We start from the raw sequence: 27,299 nt of genomic DNA on the forward strand, positions 1-27,299 counted from the left end.
ACAGTGAGGATTAAACGTCCATCTTGCCTCACAGTTTCTTGTTGTGTGGTTAATCCTCACTGTTTCACGTCGTGTGGTCCACCTGAGAATTTGATATGCTTCATTTTTAGCTTCATGCCCTAAAATGAGTTGGCAAGAAGGATGGAGGGCGTAGATATACAACACATACATCGAGGTGGGACACACATAATAATAATTGGTCTTATTTTAACAATTAAGTGTCTACCAGTTAGAGGTTAGATTTTTTTTTTTTTTTTCAACCAATTAAATATCCACTAACTGGATGTACAATTTGCAGCTGCCCACGAATTTAGTTGCATTAGTTCGATCAGACAACGCATAGCTTAGGACCCTATACAAAGGAAACCTATCACGTGCACTTCTTTTTTGAGATGTTATGATTTAAAAGTGTGTATTAAGGTATTTTTTTTTTTAACAATTCCTAATGTTTCATTGAAAAATTCAACAATTTTCTAAATGTTTTCCCATGTTTACCAAAAAGTGCGATAAATTATTTGATACAAATGATATATCCCGTGCGATAACTGATACGTATCTGTACCCCTTAGGTGCGATACATCATGCGATACTGATATTTTGAACACTGGCTCTAATGAAAGGAAAATGTCATAATGCAAGAGGGGCTCATGTATTTTATAACCAATAAGAGCTTCATGAAGAGCATGAAATTCACAGCCAGTGTCATCACCATAAGTCCATGTCGTCTTACAGCTGACATTGCCTCCATTCAGAACTAGAGAAGACGTTTTGTAACTAGAAAAAATGAAAAGTAAAAGCATTAGCTTAATGGGAAGTGGTTGTGGAGGTTAGGGAGAGAAGAGGGGTCTTTATGGAGGGAGGTAATAACAAGCAAGTACGAATGCCAAGTTGGTGGGTGGTGGGTTAGAGAGTCCTCACTCTACAAAGCATTAAGAATTTGGTATTCAGTATCAAACTTGAAGGGCAACTTCAACTAGGGAATATGCTTTGATGTTGGCAATGAGGAAAATAGAGGAAACTCCCCTAAAGATTGAATGCCATTGGCTGGCGAATCTCACCTTGGATTGGGATATCCTTGTTGCCTAGATGTTACTCTTGGTGCCTTGGGGTAGTGGTGTGATCTCTCATGCCGCATGAATTTGCTCGACGATGAAGTGGAGTTGGTGAGGTTACAAGGCTATCTTCTAAGTTGCTTGTCGATGGAGGAGGCTTGAGATCGGATGGTGTGGAATATGGACAAGTCTAGTTGATTCTCAGCCCCTCCTACAATGTGCTTCTTTGTCGGTGGGTGAGACATGTGTCTAGACGTCTAGCCTTTGGTCCTATGGTGCTCCCCGAAGATTAGCGACTATTGCTTGGATTGTTGGGAAAAAGAGACTCCTTACCACTAACAATCTCTAAAAAAGGTTAATGGCAATTCCCAACATCCGTGTCATGTGTATGGCTAATGTGGAGATGGTCGATCATCTCTTTGTGATTTGCCCGTTTACCTAAAGAATATGGGAAAACTTTCTTGTTTCGTTTGAGGCAACATGGTTGTTACTGGGCTCAATAGGTGACTTGTTGATGGCATGGCATGGAGTTGGCTTAGGAAAGAAAGAAGAGCATCATGGAGATTGACTTTGCTAGGTAGTCTATGGGCAATTAGAGAGAAAGGAATACCAGATGCTTCCAGAATCATTGTGGGTTGGAGGTGGTTGTTTCCAACAAAGCAAAGCTTTTTGTAGTTCAATGGGCCTCTTCTTTAATGGATTTGGATGATTGTAATTTTTCGTTTCTTTTGGTGTTGTAATCCTTTCAAGTTGTTATTCTTTGCGCCAGCTCGGCCCTAGCTAATAAATTTCCGTTTGATCTTAAAAAAGCATTAGTTATTACATAGTGTTCGAATTATCTCCGATATTATCAAAATATCTTCGATATTATCTTTATCTCTAGCCCAGCGATACCGATAACATTGGTAGCGATACCGACAATGCTAGTAGTATCAAAAATTTCAGGTATCAGAAATGTATCGCTAAGTATCGCCAACGTATCAATATCGCTAATGTAATCGCCAATATTTTCAACTATGTAAATTCTCTGTGTTGCTTGTATTGCCAATGCAACAACATTGCCAATGTATTGCCAATATTTTCGACTATGTAAATTCCAGGTAATGCTTGTATCATAAGTGTATCGACGATATTTCAATAATATCACCAACGTATTGATATCATCAAAAATTTTCTTATTAGAAAAAATTATTTCAATTTTTTTCACGGGAACATGAATATATGTAGTGTTCAATTTGTCATTAATAATATTGATAATATCTCGATATTATCAATATCGCAACATGTGCGATATTGAGACCACAATCTTTCGTTTCCTTTCCAATCGTTGATGATTTCTTGGTGAAATATCATGTGTTGTTGATATTTTGCAATATTGATGGATGTTTGGATGGAAGGTTGGATGGTTGGACTGATTTCTTACAACAACACATGCTTTTAAGGCCCCATTAAATGGAAACTTATTATGTATGCATTATTTTTGCAATTTCTTATTTCTAAATATATACATTTTAACATATCCTGAAGTTACGCTGAAAATTCCACCGTTTTTTCTCATGTTTCCCTGCATTTCCGGTTATCAGCGATATTATCGACGATATCCATATTGTTTCTAAATCCCTGGCCAACGAAACTTGTAACGATACCGATACTTCAAACACTTTCGTGCGACGTGCAAGTCATTGTGAAGTTGATTGAGCCAATGTTTGTTGATTATCTTCTAAGAATATTTTAATGTTGACAATACTGAAGGAAAACTTTGCCATATCCATGGTTTCATATATAGAGGCCATCATTGGCTTCTCATCTACAAGATGAACAACCTTCATCAAATGTTACTTGACTTTCAGATAGGGCACACCATAGGGAGCAATTGGGATATGGTCACATCCACCATTAAAACCCTGTAGATAGTGTTGGGCTAGAATTCGGCCACGTGGTGGTTTGCAGTCGTGCTAGAACCGATTGTGGTCTGATTCAAACCGAACATCATTGACCCCTAACATCGAGATAGAGTGGCGGAATTAAATGGTTGTATACCAACCATCTATTTTGCCAATTGTTAAGTGGACTATCAGGCGATTTGCGGAATATGGGGCTTTTCCTCCAATGGGCTCTTTTTTGCCACGAAAATCAAGGACATTCGAAAGTGCAACAATTGTTGCTTGAACAGAAACTAACAACGAAGGTTGAGGTTGGAAATAAAACTTACACTATTTAAGGATCATTGTCTTGGCTGAGAGCGGCATGGTGCTTAATTGAGTAGCGTGCTGATGAGCAAGTAATAGGTAATGCTTATCTTATAGACTATCGTCGACCCAATGTACGAGCGTAGGCATACAATTCCTAAGACTAATGTCCTCCTTCAGATCCCGCACGTAGGCGCAGATGGAAGGGACTTATAGTTACCAGCTTCGACTAAATCGGTCTTGCGTAAGGTGAAGATGGACAAGACTACTCCTAGATGTAAAGGGTCCACACTGATGAGCGGTGTAGAAGATAAATGTCCCAAGGGACTGGATAAACAATGTTGCACTGGAGTTGATTGGTTTTGTTTGGGGATTTTCTGGTTGATTGATTCTTCTCCATTGATTGCTTCCTTTGCTATTTATAAATTTCCAACAACGTTGTGAGAATAACTGCTGCTACGTGGCGACGTTGTATATTGCCAATCGTAAAGTAGCGGTTGGCTTTGGCCATTTGTTCTTTTACTTCGACGAATGCATCCTTATCAAATTAGTCAATTATTGATGCTAACATAACCCTAACGGTTCCTCGTTCTTATCCATGGATTACTCAAGCAGTACGACTCTTGGAGACTCAGTCATCGATGAGCTAGCCTTTGTATATCAAGTGCCGTCAGATCTTGCGCCCACCACGTGGCTGCATCTACAACGTCGAATTCGGCACTGTCAGATTTTGCCCAAATTGATAGTTCCACATTACGTATTTGGCATTGAACTGGTGTTTTGGTGTGCTTCACAAGGATGAAGGGACGTGCTAAAACTTGAGCCATTCCAACACTTAGGCAGTGGCTGCACCATGTGAATATTTAAAGGTTTTAGGCATGATTTTACACTGTTCGCTTTGTTGTGGCCCATTTAAGTTTGCGTGATTTTTGGGCCGAAAGGGCTATCATATGGTGTCACACATGATGGGTGGAGTGGATGCCATACATAGATCACGTTGGAGCTCACAAAGAAACCTCGGAGTAGTCCCTAAAAGAGATAATGGAGAGCATATTGAGATGTTTCAGGTATGTGCAACAAAGATATCCCATCTTCAATTTGTTGATGATACCATTCTATTTTGGGAGGCAGATGCTTCTATGGTTGATAATGTGTGGAAAATTGTCAGATGCGTCGAAGTGGTTTCGAGTTTCAAGGGTAATTTAGCTAAAAGCGAAGTGCTGGATGTTTGCTAACCAACTTTGCTCCGGAGAGGAGCTTAACAGTGGATAGGTGCTTCTCCTTAATAACCTCATGTGCATGTGTGATGCCGAGTCGATCATTCACATTCAGTTTGTTAGGAAGGCTTGGGCTAGCTTCTTCTCTCTTTTCCATACATCTTGGGTGGTGCCAAGATCTATTGAGGTTTTTTGGGCCATTTGCGGAGAGCAGAATTCTTGGTGCTTTGAAAATAGGAGCGATTCCGTGGATAGGGTTGTTAGAAAGACTATGTTCTCTGTAGCTCTTTAGATTCTAGCCTTTAGAAGTTGGTGGTTTTTGTCTTGCCCTCGTCAGGGTTGTGTATTCTCCTGTCTTTTTTTTTTTTTAAAAATAAAAATAAAAAAATACTAGTTTCCTGTCTTAAGTAAAAATTTTGTAATTCCTCAAAAAAAGAAAAAAAGAAAAAAAGAAGTAAAAAAGAAGAGAGATTAAAGTTGAAGGGCCTAAAATGAGGAAGAGAGAAATGCCTAAGAGTACTTGGTTTGAGGTGTGAGAAGGGAGGTTCTGCTTTCTTCACCTCTAGAGAAATGAGCCCTAGATAAAGATTGATTGGCTATATTCGTGAAGCCGACCCAAAATGGTGATAATGATTAATATTTGTATATCCACATTATCATAATCTAAGCCTTATCCCAACTAATTGGGGTTGTCTACATGAATCCTTTTCCGCCATTCCACTCTATCATAAGCCTTACTACTTCTACCGGCATCTTTTTGGGTCTTCCCTTTGCCCTTTTAATGCCTTCAACTTATACCAACTCACTCCTTATAAAAGGTGCAGTTCTAGGTCTCGGTTATATACATGACCGATCCATCTAAGTCTACCTCCCCTCATCTTGTTGCCTATTGGTGCTATTCCTAAATTCCCTTGAATGCATTCATTTCTAACTCTATCCTTTTCTTGCCACTCAATCCTTCCTTGTGTCTCCATTTCATTTGAGTTATGAAGCCATCAAATCAATCACCCTAAAATGATCATGAACCATGTTCACTATCAAGCCATACTAGAGGATTGCATTTGCAGCTACACCATACTTCTACTCAATAGATTGTAGAGGGATGACAGTCCATTTTTTTTCTCTGTTTTCACCTCTTTAATCTTAACTTGCAACTTCTCTTCATCGCTGCATCAGTTCTTCACCTCTAATCAGGGAATCATTTCTAGGTTTTGATAGTGATTTTTTAGGTAATCAAAATTTGTACAAAGCATTCCGACTGAGTTGAAATTAGTTTGAGTTGCACTGCCAATGTATATGTTCTAGGGGAGACTTGTTTTTTCTTCAACGAAATTGAGTCAACTCAGTTTTAGGTGATTGTTGAATCCATGCAGTACTAACTTGTTTCGAACTAGTGCCATGATGTTACGTGTCCTTTGCCTCTTTTACCTTTGCATATTGAGTAGTTTTTTTATTTATGTCTTTCATTCACCCCACTTAGCAAAGACCATAACGATCTTTGCAAACAAAATTCCAAAGGATATGGACTTTCGCATGGGTGGAAGGAGATGCTATTGCTATCTCTTCAATGAGGCCCAAATCAAAGTGTTAATCATTCAAATTACATCCAAAATATAAAGAAGTAGGCAGTTACCAGCGATACTGATATCTTGTCTGCTCCTTCACTATAATGTTTCCAATTTTCTTTATCATCCTATTATTTTGGTACTTTTTGTAGTGGAACATTATACTCCTTTTGGCATTATATTCATTCTTTTTTATGTATGTTTCCTTGCATAAACAAGTAATTTGTAACCTTCAGTTTTTGCTCGTGCGTGCGTGAGTGGCTTTCTGTAATATACTCATTTATTCATGTAGTAACCTTCAGTTTGCGCGTGTGTGCCCGCAGTTGTGTGTGTATACTCATTTACTCATGTAGTTCTTGTTTGTGCCACTTTGGCCATAGAAAGCTACGTAATGGATATTATGGTACCTTTTTGGTCAGGAGTGAAGCTATTTCATTACGATTGGAGCGTGATAAAATAGCAATGGAAGCAAATTTTGCCAGAGAACGACTTGATAGTTTCAAGATGGAACTTGAACATCAGGTATATTGTACATGTGCACTTTAATGTTCTCCACTGTTTTTCTAACACGTCAAGGATTTCATGTCAGAAAAATGAAAGCAATGGAATTCTAGCTAGAAATGTGGAGTTCTCACAGTTGATAGTCAACTACCAACGAAGGCTTCGTGAAAGCGCTGATTCTTTGAATTCCTCTGAGGAGCGTTCACGTAAATTGTCAATGGAGGTAAGAATTCCAGGTACGTACTTATTGTGTCTATTTTGCTTAATTTATATTCACTATTTTCTCTATTCATCTACAGGTCTCTGTTTTAAAACATGAAAGAGATATCTTGATAAATTCTGAGAAAAGGGCTTCTGAAGAAGTTCGTAGTTTGTCAGAGAGAGTGCATCGTTTACAGGTTGCGATTGCTTCATCAAAACCTTGTTCTTTGGTATCATTATTTTCTCTCTCTAATGTTCAATTTTGCTTTCTGCAATGTAGGCAACTTTGGGCACCATTCAAAGTGCTGAGGAGGTTCGTGAGGTATGCGACTCTTTGTTTATTTATTTGGTGGTAACTGTATCCTAATTTCTCTTCTTCCCCTTAGTTCATAGTTAATTTGCTTTCACTTTTTCATGGGTATTGTAGGATGCAAGAGCTATGGAGAGGAGAAAGCATGATGAGTACTTGAAGCAAGTTGAAGTACGCTTTCTTTCATGGAGTCAAAACTCTCCGATTTTGTTTCTTCAAATTTTGTTGGGAATGTCACATTTTCCGTATGTAAGGTGTAGCTAGGTTGACCCAGTGTTGACATATGGGTTCAATTTCTCAAGCTTAAATTTCTCTCTCTCGCTCATTTTTTTTTTTTTTTTTCTGAATTTTAATTTAAATTCATTTTGACCAAATGAAAGAGAAGATACAAAACCAAAGGATAAAGGAAAGGGTCGGATGGTGAGATGTCATCCATTGACCCACCTATGCTCGAAATGTCATCCCCATTAAAACCTAGGGCTGAAAGTTGGGCGGGTTCAACCCGACCAACTCGTGACCGACCTGACATTGGGTTGGGCTCGAGAAGGATGTATCGGGTTCGGTCTCAGGCTTGGGCTATACAAACACCAACCCGATAAAACTTGGGTCCAGCTTGGGTTGAGGTCTCGGGTTGCTCAACCCGACCCGAACCCGATCGATATATAAGTTACGTATAAATTATAATTGAGTGCGGATCGTCTGTGTTGAAGGCACAGGAAATTCCAGTGCTGTCGGGTTTCATTGGTCCACGTCATTTCCGATGACCCAAGCTAACAAGATACGCCAGATTTCTCTCTTCCAAATAGATTGCATGCTACACAACACAACTTTTAAAGGAGGAGTTGTCTTATGTTTTAGCTTGTTTGTTTAGAAAAAATGAAGTTCTTTACGATAAATAACTACATATATAATTAATAAAATCATAGGTACAAAAATAAGACGTGTATTGAAAATATAATAGACTAATGTAATAACGAAAATATTAGCATGTATCCATCCGACCAACCCGACCGAGCCCGCTTGGGTTGAGAATTTAGGGTTGAGGCATAGGAACCCTGGGTTGGGCTAGGGTTGAGCACCAGCCCGACCCAACCCGCCCGACTTTCAGCCCTATTAAAACCCCTGAAAAGTGGTAGCCTTGATGCAAATCACCCAACCACCCACTGATGGATGAGAGGATCCACAATTGAAGACTTGTTGAATTTTCTGTAATTACATTCTTTCCACTCAAACCTAATGACCTCTAGGAGGGATGCCACCATTGTCTCTTTGTTTTACCATGGACCCCCAATTCCAAGGTATTCAATAATGGTAATGGTGGCATTAACGACCACCATGTTTCCACCACGATGTGAGCTGTAATGACTGTTATGGGGGCAGCTGTTACGGCCCCCATAACAGCTGTTACGACCATTTTTTAAAACTGAATCGGCCCCATTTCTGTGTGTAATACGAGCTATTGTGCACCATTACGAGGCCATTACATGCCATTTTTTCCATAGTGACCTGTATGGCCCCATAACGTGTAACAGTTCCCATTGTTACCAGCCGTGACATAAACGTTTTTGGATACCATGCCGAATTCCAAGCTAGAACGAGTGTGCCCATAGAATACGTCATGGACCACCTCAGACTAGACATGTTGAGAATAAATGACCAGATTTTGGCCAAATATTCACAATGAATGAATAAGTGATCAATGGATTCCGCATCCTTAGACACAAGATACACACATACGTAATTTTCATCCTCTAACGCATGTGATCAGTAGTAAGAACTTATTGTTAGCCACCAACCAATTGAACATAAACATTTGAAGAGGACAGAGAAAGTCCACATGGTAGCCGTTTGGGGTTAAGACCCCTCATTGCTCCACCATGACGGAAACGGTAGAAAGACCTATAAAAAGGAAATGTTTCTGAAGCACCACACTTCCCCTGACATGCTTCTAAATCCTTATTTTGCATGCCATGTTGATAGTAGTAGTTTGGTTACACACACACACACATTGTGTGGATGAAATTGTGCCAAAATATTACCATTAGTCCCTTCTTCTAGAAGTGTAGTAAGCAATGCCTTTTGTTTTGTTTTGTTTTGTTTTCTTGTTGGCTCACAAATGAGTATTTTGTGAGGAAAAATGACTCTAATGTTCTCTGTAGAGGGAATGGGCTGAAGCGAAGAAGGCCCTTCAAGAAGAACGGGATCATGTTCGAACTCTTACACTTGGTAAGGAAGAAATATTGAAGGATGCAATGAGACAAGTAGAAGAACTGGGAAAAGAATTAGCTGATGCTTTGCGAGCTGTTGCTGCTGCGGAAGCAAGGGCCTTAACAGCTGAGGTCTGTCTACTTTGTGAATCTTGAATGTAAAAACATTATTTTCTTTGCATCTTCATTTTAATAGATGTGAGGGAAATGGCCTTTCAGGCTCGGTGCTTTGATTTGGAGGCAAAGCTTAAATGTTCTGAAAAAATGGTATATTCTTCAATCTTCTTTATCACCCTCCAATGCTACTGTTGATTGGATTACCACTAAGATTTTATTTCTCCTTTCAAATAATTTTAGTTTACCTTGTCATTGTAGAACTTCTGTTATGTGAAAATTGTATTTTATTATGGTTGAATATATTTTGATGTCATTAGTATTATTGCTCCTAATATACATTTGTAGGATGCACACATACAGACATGTGTAGTATCTTTCAAGAAACTATTGGTAATGCAAATATTAAACTATATTAGGAAATTACGTGTTCTAGAAGGATTTTATTTTTCATATAAGTTGGAACACATGATATTAGTGTTGCACAAATACTAGGGGAATGAAAATGAAGTTGGAATGTGTTAGAGGAGAAACTGTGTTGGAGAGGAGCACATATTAGAACCCACAAGCTACCATTACCATATCACTTTGGTGACAATAAAGCAAATATCTTGGGTAATGAGTTAGAGCTGTGTTTATTACTACCACATTTTGAGAGTTCTGTGGTTCTGGTTTGTACATTGCACCATACAGTGAGGATTAGTTCTGGCACACATTTTTTATTTTTATTTTTATTTTTGTGACTAATGACATTCTTCCTCTTCTCCCTATTATGATACTCTTCAATGATTCTTTTTAATATTTATTTATTTTTTTAATTTTTATTTTTATAGTTGATAATATCTACCTTCTTTGCTAGTTGCCATCTTCCTTTTTGTTCTGACAATCTATCCTTTTTTCCCCTTGAAACTATTGATTATTAGATTGTTGGTGAAGATGGTGGATCTGATCACTCTATTCGCTTTGCTAATGAGGTAATTTTTTTTACCACCATTTATATTCTCTTTATTCAAACAATCTAGCAACTGTTACTCGTTTCGGTCAACCATTGAGTTACGATTCGGATGAGTTAACCTCACGACTTGGACTAGTTTCATAAATTTTGATAATTTTTAACTAAAATTTAACCACCACCACCACTACCACCACCCCTGCCACCACCGCTGTCATCTAAGCCTTATCCCCACTAACTTGGTTGACTACACGAATCCTATTTTGCAATTCCACTTTACCAAGGATAAGGTCCTCATTTAAACCATAGATCATCATATGTTTTCTTGCTAAATCCACCCATGTCCTTTTGGGCCTTCCTATTGCCCTTTTAGAACTTCAACTTGAACCATCTCACTCCAAAATCGGTGCCTTCTAGGTCTACATTGCAGATCACAAAACTATCCAAGTCTACTTTCTCTTATTTTATTACCTACGGTGCTACTTCTAAGTTCCCTTTAAGTATTCATTTCTAGTTCTATCATTGTCTTGCCACTCATCCATCTCAGCATCTTCATTTTAGCTACGTTCATCTTATGAACATGTTGTTTTTTGACTTTCCAACATTCCATATCATACAACATCACTTGTCTTATATCTAAAACCCCCTATAGTTTGATTGGCATGCCACAGTCACAAAAAATTCTAGAGGCACATGTCCACTTTGAATGCTGTTGGATGATTGTGTTTCTTTCCCTTGCTTATGTAGGCTTTACAAATTAAGCCTTTTGTGTTGAATGTTGTAGAGAGAGAAATTAATGTGTGCATGTGTTTGTTCGTAAGTGCACTTGTGGAGTACCTTATGTATTTCACTTACGTGCTAATATATAGGAGAGGGGAGGGGGTGTCTAACCCTAATCCTAACATTTTGGCATTTTTCTCTCCTCTTTTTCTTACTCATGTCTTTCTCTCTTACTATGTAATGTTTCTACATGTATGTTCCAATTTTGTTAGTTATATATGTAATAGCTTATTGAGGACATGCAGAAAGCAAAGGAAGAGATGGAAAAACTAAAAGGGGAGGCACAAGCCAACAAGGATCACATGCTACAGGTGGTTTGGATTTTTTACTTGGATTTATTATCTGATACTCTTAAGGATTTAAATATTTTATGATATATATATATATTTTTTGACAGTATAAAGAAATAGCACAAGTGAATGAAGTTGCATTGAAGCAAATTGAATCTGCTCATGAAAAATTCAAGGCTGAGGTACATCCCTGTATCCTGAACCTCATTTGTTTGAAAGTTGCAATCCCTGTTTTCAGTTTTTTTTTTTGGTCTTTCTTTCTTTTGAGATGTGTACAAAGGCATGCTTGTTTGATTGTGTCTACAAATGCTGTTTTATACAGGCTGACAAGTTAAAGAAGTCACTGGAGGATGAAATTCATTTTCTCAAGGGAAGGGTTTCAGAACTTGAAAGTGATCTTGTGTCAAAGTCCACAGAAGTTACATCTGCAGTTTCAGGGAAAGAAGAAGCTCTATCTTCCGCATTTGCTGAAATTGACCATCTAAAGGAAGAAAATTCTGTAAAAACGTGAGCATTATTGCATTATATGGAGGGTGTTTATTGTGTCGGAGTGTATTTGTTTCTTGCACATGAGGGCACGCCTTAGTTGTATGCAACCATTCTTCTTGTTGTAGGTCTCAGATAGTGGAATTGGAAATTCAGATCTCTTCTTTGAAGGAAGATCTTGAAAAGGAGCATCTACGCTGGCGTACTAGCCAGAGCAATTATGAAAGACAGGTTTAGTCTTAATTTCTTGTCATAATTCCTATTTAGCATCTCATTCATGTGCTATATTCATTGTTTTTCATTTACAATTGTCAATGTGCAATGACACACCCACCCACCCACCCACCCACCCACATGTAATATTTATAAAATACTGTATTATTTCATGGATCTTATTACTATTTTTAACTTCTTTAATAGATACAAGGAACTCAGACTAGTATATCGGGGGCCCAACTATGACATGGCTGGAATTCTTTATTTATCTAAGAACTAAATAGTTAAAAAAATCATCTTGTCCTTCCGAGCATTTTACTGATGTATATATTTCTTAAATCCGATTCTTGTATTACTACATTTGTTAGTTCATAAGAAATTGTGTGTAATTGCACTTAATCGTTGCATATTACAGGTAATTCTCCAATCCGAGACAATTCAGGAGTTGACAAAAACTTCCCAGGCATTGGCTTTACTTCAAGATGAAGCTTCCAAGTTACGTAAATTGGTAGATACACAAAAAAGTGAAAATGTAACTGCCTCCTCTCTGCTTTATACATTTCGTTACGCAAATTTATGCTAGGCTATAATAACAAGAGGTGCCATTCTTGCTTGCTTTCTTTTTCATAATTTTCACAGGCATATTTGAATTTCGTAATTCCTCATGTATTGGTTGTATTTTGCTATATTCATGCTAGGTTATTACAAGGTGCTATTCTTGCTTGCTAATGCATTCTATAATCCCTCTATGAATCTGTGTTTTATTTTGCGACTTATTCCGGATGGGTTAGTCTGTATCTGTTCCTATTTAATATTTATATTAGCTGTAAGAATGCTCCTGACAATCATGAGGTTGACATGCTAAGCAACTAAAGAATAATCTTTTTACAATGGGTATAAATGGCCACTTGTCCAAATTGAAGGCTGGTCACATGGAGTAAATGTGGCTGCTGATAGTCAGAGGAGCTTGAACAGTTGCAACCAATCTAGCAAGTAAGAGTGACAAAAAGGTTATTGATCTGGTCGCAGTGGGCTGCACTGGTGATGTTATCGTCATGACTTCATATGGCTGATTGGCTTAATGTCATCAATTTCAGAAATTTGTTGTTTGTTTCATTTGTCAAGCAGAATACTAGCAAGGAGTAGGAGTTTGATCAAAGTTGGAATGTAAGGTGTCCTGTGGGAACTTTGGTGAATGGTCTCTATGGAAATAGTAGGGGTTTGTTCATTGTGAATGTTTTGCTGGTTTCTTGCTCCAAGGAAAACTTACTACTTGTTGGTAGATTTTTTCCTTAGAATATTCAACACACATGAGGTGCTTGTTCATCTCTTTCTTCCTTATTTCGTTTGCGGATGTCTTCCTGCAGTTGCTCACATAATTGGTGTGCAGTATCTGGTAGCGGAACAGGTTGCAAGTGAAGCTTAGAAATTGTTGATTGGAATTGGTGTTCGAAGTATTAGTATCACTATAAGTTTCGATGGCTGGGGATAACGGAAACAATAATGATATCGCCGATGACCGGAAATGCAGAGAAACATTGGGGAAAACAGTAGAATTTTCACATATTTGCATATTTAGGAATAAAAAATTACAAAAATAATGCACACATAATAAGTTTCCATTTAATGGGGCTCTAAAAGCTGTGTTCGAAATATTGATATCTCGTTATGTATCGCACCATTGGGATACGGATACGTATCGGTTATCGCATGGGATATATTGGTTGTATCACATAATATATTGCTGTTGTTGGAAACATGGGGAAATTGGTCGAACTTTTCAATTAAACTTCAGCGATTGATGGAAAAGACATCAATACACACAAATCAAAACATTACAAAAAAACAAGTGCACATAATAGGTTTTCTTTGTATGGGGTCCTAATCTATGCGTTGTCTAATTGAATTGATGCAAGTATAAGAAGACACGTGGAAACACAAGAAATACATTCAAAAGTAAAAGAAGAATCACCAGATTAGGTTACATGTATGTTTGATTTTATATTTGGACACAGATTGCAACCAATTTGCGAGAAATTGGGAAAATTTTGATTTTTTTCAATTTTCCGCAACTCGGTCCTTCTCCAAATCTTGAAATCGAAGCTTCCCAATCCATTTTTTTTCATGCAAAACATGAAAAATCATAGATTTGTAACAATTTGAGACTGATTTAACATGATTTACAGAAAAAAAGGATCGAAAATAAAAAATGCTCACTGGATCGAACATGTGGGATGTATCCCACTACTTGTGTGTTTCGAATTGCATAGGTGGGATACACAATATATCGTGGGATATATCGGTTGATATCGTCGATATTTAAAACACTGCATATAATAATAGGTTTTCTTTTTATGTGGTCCTAATCCATGCGCTGTTTAACTGAATTGATGTAAGTATATTCAAAGTCTATTCTTATAATTTATAAATGTAAGAAGATGTGTGGAAAGACAAGCAATGCATTCAAAAGAAAAAGAAGAAGCACTAGATCAGGTTACATACATGTTTGATTTTATGTTTGGACACAAAGATTGCAACCGATTTGCGTGAAATTGATTTTTTTTTATTTTTTTCAACTTTTCGCAACTCGACGCATCTGCTCCAAATCTCGAAATCGAAGCTCCCAATCCATGATTTTTCATGCAAAACATAAGGAAAAATCATGGATTTGTAACAATTTAAAATTGATTTAACATGATTTACAGGAAAAAAATATCGAAAATAAAAAATGCTAACTGGATTGAACATGCGGGATATATCCTACTTCTTGTGCATTTCGCATTGCATAAGTGGGATATAAGATATATTGTGGGATATATCGTCAATACTTAAAACATTGTTTAAAAGCATGTGTTGTTGTAAGAAATCAGTCCAACCATCCTGTCCATACCATCTGTCCATCCAACATCCAACCTTCCACCAGAACATCCATCGGTATTTAATAACATCAATAACACTATATTTCGCTAAGTAATCGTGGGCAAATGGAAAAGAAACAAAAGATTGTGGTCTCGATATCACCCATGTTACAATAACGACAATATCGCGAGATTATCAATATTATCATCAACAAATTGAACACTGCATACAACCATGTGCCCATAAAAAATCGAAAATGGAAATTTGTTTTAATAAACATATTTTTGGCGATATCATCGAAATATCGCCGATATATTGGCAATTCAAGTGACACCTAGAATTTACAACGTCAAAAATATGGGCGATACATTGGCGATATTGATACATTATCAATGTAAGCAACACCTGGAATTTACACAGTTGAAAATATTGACGATATCGATGCATTGACAATACTTAGCAATACATCATCATTTCCTAGAATTGCCGATACTACCAATGTTGTCGGTATCGCTACTGGTGTTATCAGTATTGTCGAGCTGGAGATACAGATAATATCGGGGATGCTTCAAAAAATGATCGGGATCAATGACTTCTTGATCTAGAGCAACTATTTAGGGAGTTAGTTGAATACATGTAGCAAACAACCAACAAAGGATATACAATAGTTTACTTGGATCGTTGATTGAATAACACATTATTTTGCTCTGAGATGCATTGAATCGTGTTACAGTCAGTGGAAGCATTGTCGAGTCCAGCAAAATATAATTCTGATGTTAAAAATGTTTCATCATCAAGCTTATTATTATTATTTTTTCCTACTGAAAGGTATCATCGAGCTGATTCAGGGGAAGGATTTGAAGAACTGTTTTTGCTAGGAAGGTGGTTGATATTTTGGTATAAAAGCTGACATGCTGAGTTCGATGAAATCTACACAAGAATTTTTAGATTTGGTTGAGTGGTGCAGAGAATTCTAGAAAAATAGAAATTCTTCAGGAAAGGATCCCTTGGAGAGGAATAAAGTTACTCTAGTTCCATGAAATCAAGGATGTATCTTCAATTTTGGGATTTTGGGATCAAGTTCGAACAAATCAGGAAAGAGAAATCTAGGAGAATGAGTTAAGATGCATTGTGCTAGCTGCTGAAATTTTGCCATTGTGTTATGCCCAAGCTTTCTTTAAAAAAAAAGTTGAAATTTTGCCATTGTGTTATGGCCAAGCTTTCTTCAAAAAAATTAAGAAAGAATGCCAAAGAGACAAGACAACAATAATGTATTTCAGAGTTATACAGCTCGACCAACTCATAGTCCATAATGGATTGCATGAGATTGCTAAACAAATGGTTGCACAGTGTACTAACTTGTGGATTCAGACCTAAGATGAAATTATGTGTTGGATTGTGTAGCTTCATGATGCTTATAAACTTGCAACAAAGGTTGAAGAGCAATGTTCCATGTATTGATGGTATCAGGCGATACTATCGGTATAGCAAGTCATTGATACGGGATAAAGGGAATTGGAAATTTCTCCTCATCACATGACATATCACATGTATCGTGCGATATTATGAGATCACAAAATCTTGCATAGATACCATTACAGAACTCCCTTGTATTATCGATACAGTTGATATGTATTTGTCAATACTCCGCATGCACATTGACATTTTGAGAAGTACTTAAAAACATAAATATGAAAATTCCATTTCTCCAATTTTTATTTTATTTATTTATTTATTTTGGAGCAAAATGTTCGGAGTTGCATTTGGGCTTCTCCACTTGAGTTGTTTATCAACAAATCTTTTTTTTTTTTTTTAATGGAGAAATCGCGATCCAAGTGCAGAAATGGGCTGGAACCCATTCAATTAGAAAAGTTTTTCTTCTCTCATTTAAATTCATTTCTTATCTATAGACTGAGGGTTTGGCACGTGCAACACTCGTGGAGGAAGGAAGAGAGAGATCAGGGAGACGGAAAGTCCGTGTTGGCATTTTGCGTGTAGAGAAAGTAGGTGCGAAGAGAGACCAGGTATAGGTTTTTTGTTGGTAAATAATTGGCCGTGGGCTATTTTTTTTTCTTTTTTTGTAGGTGAGTTCTAAGCCCTCCATCGGATACCACCTACATTTCATATTCCAAAATACCCCTACCTTAATAAAAGATGTCCTCCCATGTCCTCTGAATATTTAAATTCTTCCCCTTATGGTTCGTTTGGGAACTTATAAATGAAGGTAAATAAAATCCATTTCACAATTACACTCAAATTAAGTGTAAATGGAATCCTTGGTTGTGTTTGGTGGCTTGTAAATGAAATGCACTGGAATCCAAATATATTCTGTTTAGATGGGAGTAAATGGGAGGAATTGGAATGAATTCAAATACTTCAATATATTCACAGGAATATATGTGATATCCCAAATGAACTTTAATATGCCAAATTAGTATACATGTGATATTTGACAGAATGATTGTAATAAGCCCATTGAAATATATACTTTGGCCAAAAATGAGTAAATTTCGAGCCTCGGGTGGGCCACAAAACGTAAGAATCACCAATAAGCAACTTGCCAATGTTTGGATGGTTTGGATCATTCTATTGGTGTGATTTTAGTGATGCAACCAATAATTGTATTGCTTTGGAGTATCATTAGCATGCCACGTGTACGACAGATTAGGAGTGTAGTAATACCTTTATTTACTTGTGCAACTCTCCAAGGGAGTACAAAAAAAAAATAATAATAAAGAAAAAAAAAGGCATTTCACACCATTTACTCCAAAATCTCTCCTCTACCTCGCATTTTCAGATCAGCCCCATTTACTGACATTTACTCCCCATCCAAACGAACCTCCTACCCCATTTACTCCCAATTCCTCTCAATTATCCCTATTTACTCTCATCCAAATGACCCCTTAAGGAAACTAATTGCGGCGTTGAAATTGGCTAAACGCTATGTGCGTTATATATAGTAAAGATTATAAAGAAACAAGTTACATATCCATATCTACATGTGATTTTCATGCATTAATATGGATTTAACTCGAGTTTATTTGAATTTAAATGTGGAAATGAAAATAAATTAGGCAAAAAAGAAAAAGTAAATCTATCTTTTTCACCCATTAATAATGCCTGTCATATGAGGCATCAATACTGTGTTGCTCTGGTGGCGATGGAGATGATGATATCGAACTGTCTCATTACTCCATGTGGATATGAGTTTAAGGAATATTTTTGCTTCGTTTTAGTTTTTGGATTTATTTGTTTGTGTTTTCATATTTTTATTTTATGAGATTTGACTGATATAATCCTCATAGATATGAATACCAGTATCATATCGGCCGTATTCTATCCGTATCGGCCCGGGACGATATGCAATACGGGGTCGTATCGGCTTGATACAAAAAAGCTTACTCATATTGGCCGATACGGGGCATATCCGCATCAATACAAGGTCGATACGCCCATTAAGGCCTAATTTTGATTATTTTTTCAAAATTTCATACATGTCCCTTTTTCTTTCTCATTTAAACCATGGGAGAAGCTTAAAAACTCATTTTAGGCTGATCAAAACGAATGATTTGAATGGGTTTGACAAATCGAAGTGAAGTGGACCATTATGGGAAAAATCAGAAAGAAGGGTAAACCTTCACTTTCTTTTTTATATTTTCATCATCTTTTTGTTGTATTTCAATGTAATGGGCCATACTTCACCAAATCATGCTTGATTTCTGTTCAATTAGGGTCCATTTAGTTGACTTTCAACAAGTCAACCGACATACAACATTCTCATCAAATAATGGTCCAATATACTATTGAATCCATGGTCAAAACACAAAAAGATAGATTCATGGATATCTCATTTTTTCCTATTTTTCTAATATTTTTCATATTTTTGTTGCTCTAAAAGATCTAACCGATATGGGCTGATATGACCTTGATACCGATACACGACACTCTTTCCGTTACGATAAGCCCATAAAGGCCGATATGTATAGGTAACAGCCATGGCTGTTACGCGATATGAGGGTGAAATGAGGCAGTTGATTTTTTGAGATCGCATCAGTTGTTACGGTGGCCATAAAGGCCATTACGGGGCATAACGACTGTTACCCCCATAACGGTTGAAAAATGACAATTTTTTTTTTTTTTTCTATTTAAATCCAGTTTTCTCTTCATTTTTTCACTTTTTTCATTCTAAAAACTCTCCTAGATAATTTTATAACAGATTTCGACCACTCTCTACAAATTTTAAGATTTAAACATTAAATGAAGTGATTTGAGTGAATGGAAGCTCCGATGGCCTTTTTTTTTTCAAAGAATTGAAATAGTATTTATGGCTTTTTTTTTTTCCTCCTGATTTCTAGTTCTAATGCTTGATTTTGATGTGTAAACATTAGAGACATAATCATGTTCACAAATTCACTAGACAGCCCGATACAACACTCACCAAAGAGTGGACTGTTACAATACCATAAACATGTTCAAAACAAAAAATGAATATATATTTGGAATATTTACATTATTTTGGATTCTGTAGCTCTTTTTTTTTTTTTTTTTCTAGAATTTTTCGGGCAAAAGAAAATTTTCAACTGTTACAATGGTCGTAACGGTCATTATGCCTTTGTATCGATCGTTACGGCCAATGTCCGTATTGGTAATGGTGGTAACCGTTACGACAATTGTCACCGATACAAGATACCTTACCGATGCCGTATCATATCATTTTTCTGCCAGGTTGATACTGAGACCGATATCGACATTCCGAACCAATCATGCATACATACATGCATTCATAGATGTTGAATGGTAAAATTATATCATTGGAGCCAAACTATTTATAGCTTCCATACATACAACTCAAACAAGGGAGGGCTTCCAAAGGGCCTCTTCGACTATTTATCCTACTTCAAGGCAAGCCTCAATGTTTTTTATTATAGCCCCTAAATAGAGGAAGCATTGTACTCCAGAATATGATATACCTCTTGACCCTACGGAAAGTCACCCCCTCCCTTAAAGATTAATATTGAAAGTTCTATTGTTTCTTCTTTTTATAACAACCAAATGGTTGTAATGAAAGCTATCTGCTATGGTGTTGTTCGTTTAATATAATCGACTTTTGTTTGAAAGCACACAATTTAGGCCCATGCACAGTGGAAAAAATCTATTATGCAAGCTTGTTTTTGTAATGTTTTGAATTCTAAGCGGGCAGTCAAGTCTCTTTTAAAATCTCTTAAAGTTCTATTGAAAACTTCCATCTTTTCCCCAATGCTTCCCCTATACCGTGATGAAATCCTCGATAAAAGTGGTATTTCCCATGTGGTTTTGTTATGTTTTTGTGCCCTTGAGTGTTATATTGATACAATATACATCACCAAAGAGATGCTTGGGTTGGGAACTATAAGAGGTACCTTTGGGGATAAAATGACATCTAGAACCACTAAAGGGAGTTAGTCTTGGTCTTGAGTGAGTGTTTTGATCTTGAGAGGGAAAACTGATATCAATTATGAGGGGGTTAATGTTGGGCATAAAATAGTATGTCACTTTTGTATTATTTCCATTATTATCAAAAGATCTTTGATATTATCTCATCTCCAGCTCGGCGATACTGATAACACTGGTAGCGATACCGATAGCATGGGTAGTATTAGAAATTCCAGGTATCGGTGATGTATCGCCAATGTTTCGATATGGCCAACATTTTCAACTATGTAAATTTCAGGTGTCATTTGTATTGCTAATGTATCGATATCCCCAACATATCGCAAATATTTTCGACTATGTAATTCCAGGTATCGCTTGTATCATTAGTATATTGGCGATATTTCAATATTATTGCCAAAAATCTGTTTATTAGAAAAAAATCATTTCAAATGTTTTATGGGCGCATGGTTGTATGCAGTGTTCAATTTGTCGATGATTTTATCGCGATATTATCATTATCGCAACATGGGCGATGTCGAGACCACAATATATCGTTTTCTTTCCAGTTGTCGACAATTTCTCAGCAAAATATCGTGTTGTTGATATTCCTAAATATCGATGGATGCTTGGATGGATATATGGGATGGATGAGATAGTTAGATTGATTTCTTACAACAACACATGCTTTTAGGTCCCCACTAAATGGAAACTTATTATACATGCATTGTTTTTGTAATTTTTTAATTCCTAAATATGCAAATGTGTATTTTAACATCTCCTGAAATTTCACTAAAAAATTCCCTCATTTTCCCCATGTTTCCATAATGTTTACTACATTTCTAGTAATTAGCGATATTATGGGCTATATCGATATTGTTTTCGTATCCCCGGCCAGCAAAACTTGTAGCAATACCGATACTTCGAACACCGAGTATGGGCAGAGTATTGAGCGCGTAAAGCATTAAGTTTGTTTGATCCTCAAAATCAAAATTCTCAGATGTGGTTGGCATTGGGTCCAACAAGGGATTGGTCATTGCTCATAGTTATAATTATGTTTAAATACTTACCTAACAATATCACAAGATGAGTTAGTTGTTTAATGGACAAAATTGAATACAATTCAAGTAACTGACAAATGTAGATTTCAAAGTCCTAGCAAATTTGGATTTTTCTAGTCTCGGAAAGGGGTCATGGTATTGGATTCTAGTACCTCTAGGTTTTTGTAGGATTCAAGCACCATAGGCTGAAAATGCATCACAATTGTGTGGTTAAAAATATTTCAAATAGAGCTAATTTTAGGCTATTGAAAATCCATTGTGGATCATGTTTACTGCTTGTGGATGGATTGAGAAAGGAGGAAAATGAGAAGAGGAGAGAGAATGAGGATTGGGGTTCTCACTTCCCCACCTCTCTAAAGTCTATTAGCACATTTTTCAAAGAATCTGACATTGGCTAACAAATAACATCTTAAAAGATGGGGTTATAAGATTTGTATCTCCGTTGGGTACGCGAGTACCTAAGAAAGATACACTTGATAGTCTTTGGTTTAAACTTGTCATGAAAATGATCAAGCTGATGCACAAAGCATACACAACCAAATACCTTAGAAGGAATAGAGTATGAGGGAATATGAGGACATAAGATAGAGAGAGGTGACTTCCCATTTAAGATAGATAGAAGTATCGAATTTATTAAGTAGCATCTGTTAAGACTATCTCACTCTAAAAGGTTTCGAAACCTTCATATTCAACAATAAGGCTCTAGCAACCTTAAGTGATTGACAATTTTTACGTTCCGCTATCACATTATGTTGTGGTGTGTGTGCACATAAAGTTTGGTGAATAATGCCATGAGCTGAAAGGTATGAATCAAATTCATTAGATAAATATTTTGTAGCATTACCTAAACGCGGAGCATAAACCCCTAGAATTGAATTGAGTTTGTGCTTCCACATAAAATTCTTTAAAGCAAGAAAACATTTATGACCGATTTGTCATCAAATATAGATATGTTATATGAGAATAATCATTCACAAAGTAACAAAGTACTTGAACGGATAAACCAATAAGATGAACTGGACATCTGGACCCCAAATATCAGAATGTACTAAACAAAAAGGTTTATTACTTATTTTATGTAGATGAGGAAGAAAAGATATTCTATGGTGTGTACTCAACTCACATGCCTCACACTCTAACCTAGACACATGCGATAACAAGACTCTTCAAACTACTTAAGGAGGGATGTATTTTAAAAAAGGAGGGATGACCAAGCCTAGAATAGCATTAAGGAGGAGCGATATATGTCTGCAATGCAACTCCAATTATTTCATGATCAAGGTAATAAAGTCCATTTGCTTCATGCCTGTTAAAGGCCCTTGATATACATTGATACACCATCCTCTAATGGCTCGAGCTTTTAGAGCAAGTGGTTGTTTGGCATGGTATCAGAGCGGAAGGTCTTGTGTTCGAATCTTGAGGGCAACAAATATACCTCCCTAATATATTCTCCCACGGGGCCGTTTATGTTGTGAGCTGTGAATGTCCCTCCACCCTTGCTAAGTATGTTCTCATACGGAGTTCCACCCGTATGAGAATATACAATGGCCCCCCATGGGAGAATATATTAGAGAGGCATATTTGCTGGTCCCGGAATTCAAACACAAGACCTTCCGCTCTAATACCATGTCAAACAACCACTTGATCTAAAAGCTTGAGCCATCAGAGGATGGTGTATCAATGGACTTTAACAATGCCCTCCAATCTTCTTCCTCGCCGTCTTTAGATCCTGCTGATGCAGAAATCCAGTTAACCCTCGCTGGACCTTCGTGTACCTGCACATGAAGACGACATAAGAGACCCTGGCTATAGCAGGGGGACCCTCCGATGCCCAAGTCAGAATCAAGCAAGGGTCCAGTAGTGTTGTGGGTTTACTGGTGCGTACCTTTCACTGTAGATGAGGCCTCTATTTATAGGCCAAGAGTCGATTACGTGGAGAGAAATGCTTCCTAAATCATAGGCGTGAGTTTAGCAACCGTTTCGTGAGATCATCGGTGATGATAAGATCAAGTGGTCGGGATCTGAACACACATGTGATAGGAGACCGAGGTCGACCATCCGAGCTGATCTCTATGGCCGTTGGAAGAGTTCCCTGAGCTGGGCTCTTTGGTGGGCTATGGTCGAGCTTCCCTCCAATACTTGCAGTTCGTGTCATAGGATCAGGTCTTCGGCATTGAATCCTTGCACGCTGACTAGATTACCCACCTGCCCGCGAAGGCCGTGTCTGAGCACTGAGACCGAGCTCCCTTCCTTGATGGAGCATAGGTGACATTGGGGATGACCATCCTCTTCATCTTATCGTATGGTACAGGGACTCCCTTGCAAGTCTCCGAGCGGTGCCAGTGCAGTAGCTCCTCATTCGGTCTTGTACGATATCGTGCTTCAGAGGCTTCTCCAAGAGATCTGAACAGGAGCTCGGAAATGGATGAGATCATGGGAGGGCTCGGTGCTCGTCCTCTTCCAAAGGAGGTGAAGGTACATCTTCTGGCGGGCAGAGCCCTCGGATGGACAAATCTCCGCACAATGGATTACTGCTTTCTGGTCGTTGAGGAGCTCCTTGGTCATGATTGGTACTAGCCGACCATGCGATGTGCATAGATATCCACGCGGACGTCATGCTTCTGACCAGTTCATTTTTACCCATAACCAATCCTAAAATTCATAATGAGAAGGATAAAATGTGGTAGAACCATTTAAGTACTGGGTTAGTTTATTCATTGATAATAAACTCAAAGGAAATTTATGAATGTGAAGTATTGATGACAATGAAAGCGACTGGGTAGGATAGGCTGTACCCGACATAGACTTAAGGGTTGAAGTACCATTTGCTAATGTGACCAAAGACATGGATGGTGAATGTACTAACTGAGATAATACACAATGTTTTCAGTATAGATGATATTGGCCGATATATCCCATGATACATCTTGTATCCCACCTGTATGATACGAAATGCATGGGTAGTATCAATGTATCCCACCTGTTTGATTCAATGAGCATTTTTGACTTTCGATACATTTTATTTTATTTTTTGTTGCTGTAAATCATGTTAAATCAGTGGCAAATGGTTACAAATCCATGATTTTTTATATTTTTGCATGAAAAATCATGGATCTAGAGCTTCGATTTTGAGATTTGGGAGAGATGAGATGAGTTGAGTTGCAGAAAGTAGGGAAAAATCAAAATTTCCCAATTTCTTGCAAATTGGTTGCAATGTTTATGTCCAAACACAAAATTAAACATGGTGATTCTTAGTAATTTGGGGATTTTTAAGGTGAAGTGGATAATTTCTAAGAAAATGGCATGATAATACTTGCATTTTGGTCACATCTTTTTCCTGCAATTACGTGCTCTGGTTTGCTTTTATGTAATAGCCTTCTCTTGAACTTTGTGCAGGACATATTGAAGGAAACATGGGCAGAAGAGAAGTCGGTACTTCAGAAATTGAAGGATGAAGCTGAGAGAAAGTACAGTGAAATAAATGAACAGGTAGCTGCCATACTTTGTTTGTTAAAGTTGTACTGTTTAACATATTTGAATTGCTTTTTTTTTTTTTTTTTTTTTTTTTTACTGTTTTCTAACACACTGCCATACAAGCCTTAATCCTTTCACATTAAAGAGTTGGAAAACTTGGACTACTTTTTTTTTCTTCTTTTTTCGTGAAACATACAATATTTTTCTTCTTATGTGTCAGTTACTTGTAGACACCATAGGTTCCCTTTGTAGGCTTTTGTCCCTTCTACAACTTAGTTGTCTAGTTATCTATATTGTGCAGAATGCTTGCCTTTCTGTGTGGTAAGCCTATCTTTTGGTTAGCATATCTCAGTTGTCAGTCTGTGTATGCATTCTGTATATCTGCTAGACATTGTGCAATCTCTCAGTTGACTATTGCCCAATCTAACATGCACGTGTGCCACTATATTCAATGAGCTACAAATGTTGTATACAATGCACTGTTCCTGAAAGTTTTCCAAAATCACTCATCATCATGGTTTGTCTTTACTCCTCTTCCCGGCCTATCTTTGATGACAAAATTTCCAGCATTTGATGCTCCATTTAACTTTTGCAGTTGAGTCAAATAGTCAGCACCCACTTGCAATTTTGAGGAACCAGGTGCCGATACAGGTCATGAGTGAGGTGCCTTGATTGGGTCATGGGTTTATTCATTTGATCGTTTTAAGTTCTTATTTTGTTTGTGAGAAACTTTCTAGCATCTCTCTGTAGAGATTTTTCCACGGTCATGTCAAATTGACATGTTGGGAAAAATGGGATCTTGTTGAGTTAATCGTGGATGTTAAATAATGCTGGCTGATACTACTTCTAGTCAATGAAATCCAGTCTCTCCATAACAATCAGATCTTAGGACTGTGGCGAATAGTGCAAATGCACTTTGTGCTGAAATTGATTGCACTCTGCTTCAAATTGAGTGCAAAAATGACTGGCACTGAAATTGAACTCTTTTGTGACGGTCATCATCATCATAATTGTTGTCGTTATCATCATCATCTAATCCTTATACCAATTAATTGGTGTCAGCTACATGAATCCTGTTCCATCATGCCACTCTACGAAGGGCCATACCTTCAGCTAGATCATAGGTCATCAAATCTTTCCGGATGGTCATCAACAAAGTTAAGAACTTATGATCTATTAGAGACTCACACCATCCTTGCTTAAGTATCTTACAATTTGCACATCTGGTTGATTTTACCACATTCTTGTTTCAGGAACAATCTATAACTTATTGCATGACTTGTACCATAGTTGGTGCTAATCATGCTACCAAGACCAACAATATTTATGAAATCTGTTTAGAGATCAAGAATATAGTTCCAATACTCTGTGCTAAGGAATTAGAAAGAAAACCAATTAAACTTCCCAAACTGAAATTTTACTATAATAAACTCTCTTGAAAGACTTTGTACCATATTTCCTTGGATAATAAGGCCTTCTGGGCAGGTTCTACTTGGACTAAGCAAAATAACCTAGCAGAAAGATGATATACATGAATTAGAAAGAAATCTACAAAGAAGAGAAGTAATAAGAGAGAAACTTTGAGTGGCTTACATCCTAAACATTTACGTAGGAACTTTTACAAACGGGTAGTAAAAACTTACCCGTTTCTCATCCTTATATCATCTTGAAAGCATAACTAAAGTAGTGTTCCATTGTGGTATCGGTGGGCGTAATGGTACCCACCGTTACCGATACGGGGCCATAATGGCAGATACGGGTGTGTAATGGTGCATTTTTTTTTCTTTGGTCAAAAAATTGTGGAAAAATATCCATTAAATGTGGAATATTCTAAATATTCCAAATATGCCTTCATTTATAACTTGGAACATGTTTATGGTGGTGTAACGGTCCACTCTTTGGTGAGAAGTTGTATCGGACTACCTAATGAATTTATGAACCAGACAACCTGGATTTGACTACAAAACTCATATATTTAATATTCTAACTATCTAATATCAATGATAGATATATTAGAATGAATGTAATATCAAAATATCTTATATGTGTAGGTGTTTGCAATTATTTTTCATAATTTATTCTATATTAAGTTATTAACATACTCGAGGAGTGAGGTCTCTAGACTAGAGTCCAGAATTGTATAAATTACAATGTTTATTCTATTTTAAAGTTGAATAGCCATACTGGTACCCGTACTCAGGCTGTTGAGAATCTCGAGATTGAGAGTGTCTGTGATGAGTAACTTGGATTTGGATATGGATCGGGAGGACTACTCCAACATGAGTGTGATGGAACAGGCTCAGTATAACCATCATAATCCAATTGGCCATAAGAATATCCATCATAAAGTCGAGAATGGTTTGATGATAATAATGCGAAGAAAAGAGGAGAAGATTGAGAGAGGAGGAGAGTTTGG

The 27,299-nt window shown here is 37.2% G+C and overlaps 1 protein-coding gene across 4 annotated transcripts in view; it reads left to right on the forward strand.

Annotated features, from left to right (window-relative positions):
- LOC131241193 (nuclear-pore anchor-like) overlaps positions 1-27,299 on the forward strand; it is a 124,228-nt gene that overhangs the window by 63,196 nt on the left and 33,733 nt on the right. For 3 of the 4 annotated variants that reach the window (XM_058239915.1, XM_058239931.1, XM_058239924.1), the window contains exons 21-34: positions 6,443-6,545; positions 6,613-6,747; positions 6,824-6,922; positions 7,006-7,047; positions 7,153-7,206; positions 9,195-9,374; positions 9,462-9,509; positions 10,280-10,330; positions 11,316-11,399; positions 11,486-11,560; positions 11,701-11,885; positions 11,993-12,095; positions 12,496-12,612; positions 24,806-24,898. In XM_058239915.1, coding sequence (XP_058095898.1) covers positions 6,443-6,545; positions 6,613-6,747; positions 6,824-6,922; positions 7,006-7,047; positions 7,153-7,206; positions 9,195-9,374; positions 9,462-9,509; positions 10,280-10,330; positions 11,316-11,399; positions 11,486-11,560; positions 11,701-11,885; positions 11,993-12,095; positions 12,496-12,612; positions 24,806-24,898 — 1,369 coding nt within the window. The remainder of the gene's footprint in view (positions 1-6,442; positions 6,546-6,612; positions 6,748-6,823; positions 6,923-7,005; positions 7,048-7,152; positions 7,207-9,194; positions 9,375-9,461; positions 9,510-10,279; positions 10,331-11,315; positions 11,400-11,485; positions 11,561-11,700; positions 11,886-11,992; positions 12,096-12,495; positions 12,613-24,805; positions 24,899-27,299) is intronic. The other variant, XM_058239939.1, reaches the window with a different exon arrangement.

The sequence above is a fragment of the Magnolia sinica genome, chromosome 1 (genome assembly GCF_029962835.1).
Source record: "Magnolia sinica isolate HGM2019 chromosome 1, MsV1, whole genome shotgun sequence".
Classification (NCBI taxonomy): domain Eukaryota; kingdom Viridiplantae; phylum Streptophyta; class Magnoliopsida; order Magnoliales; family Magnoliaceae; genus Magnolia; species Magnolia sinica.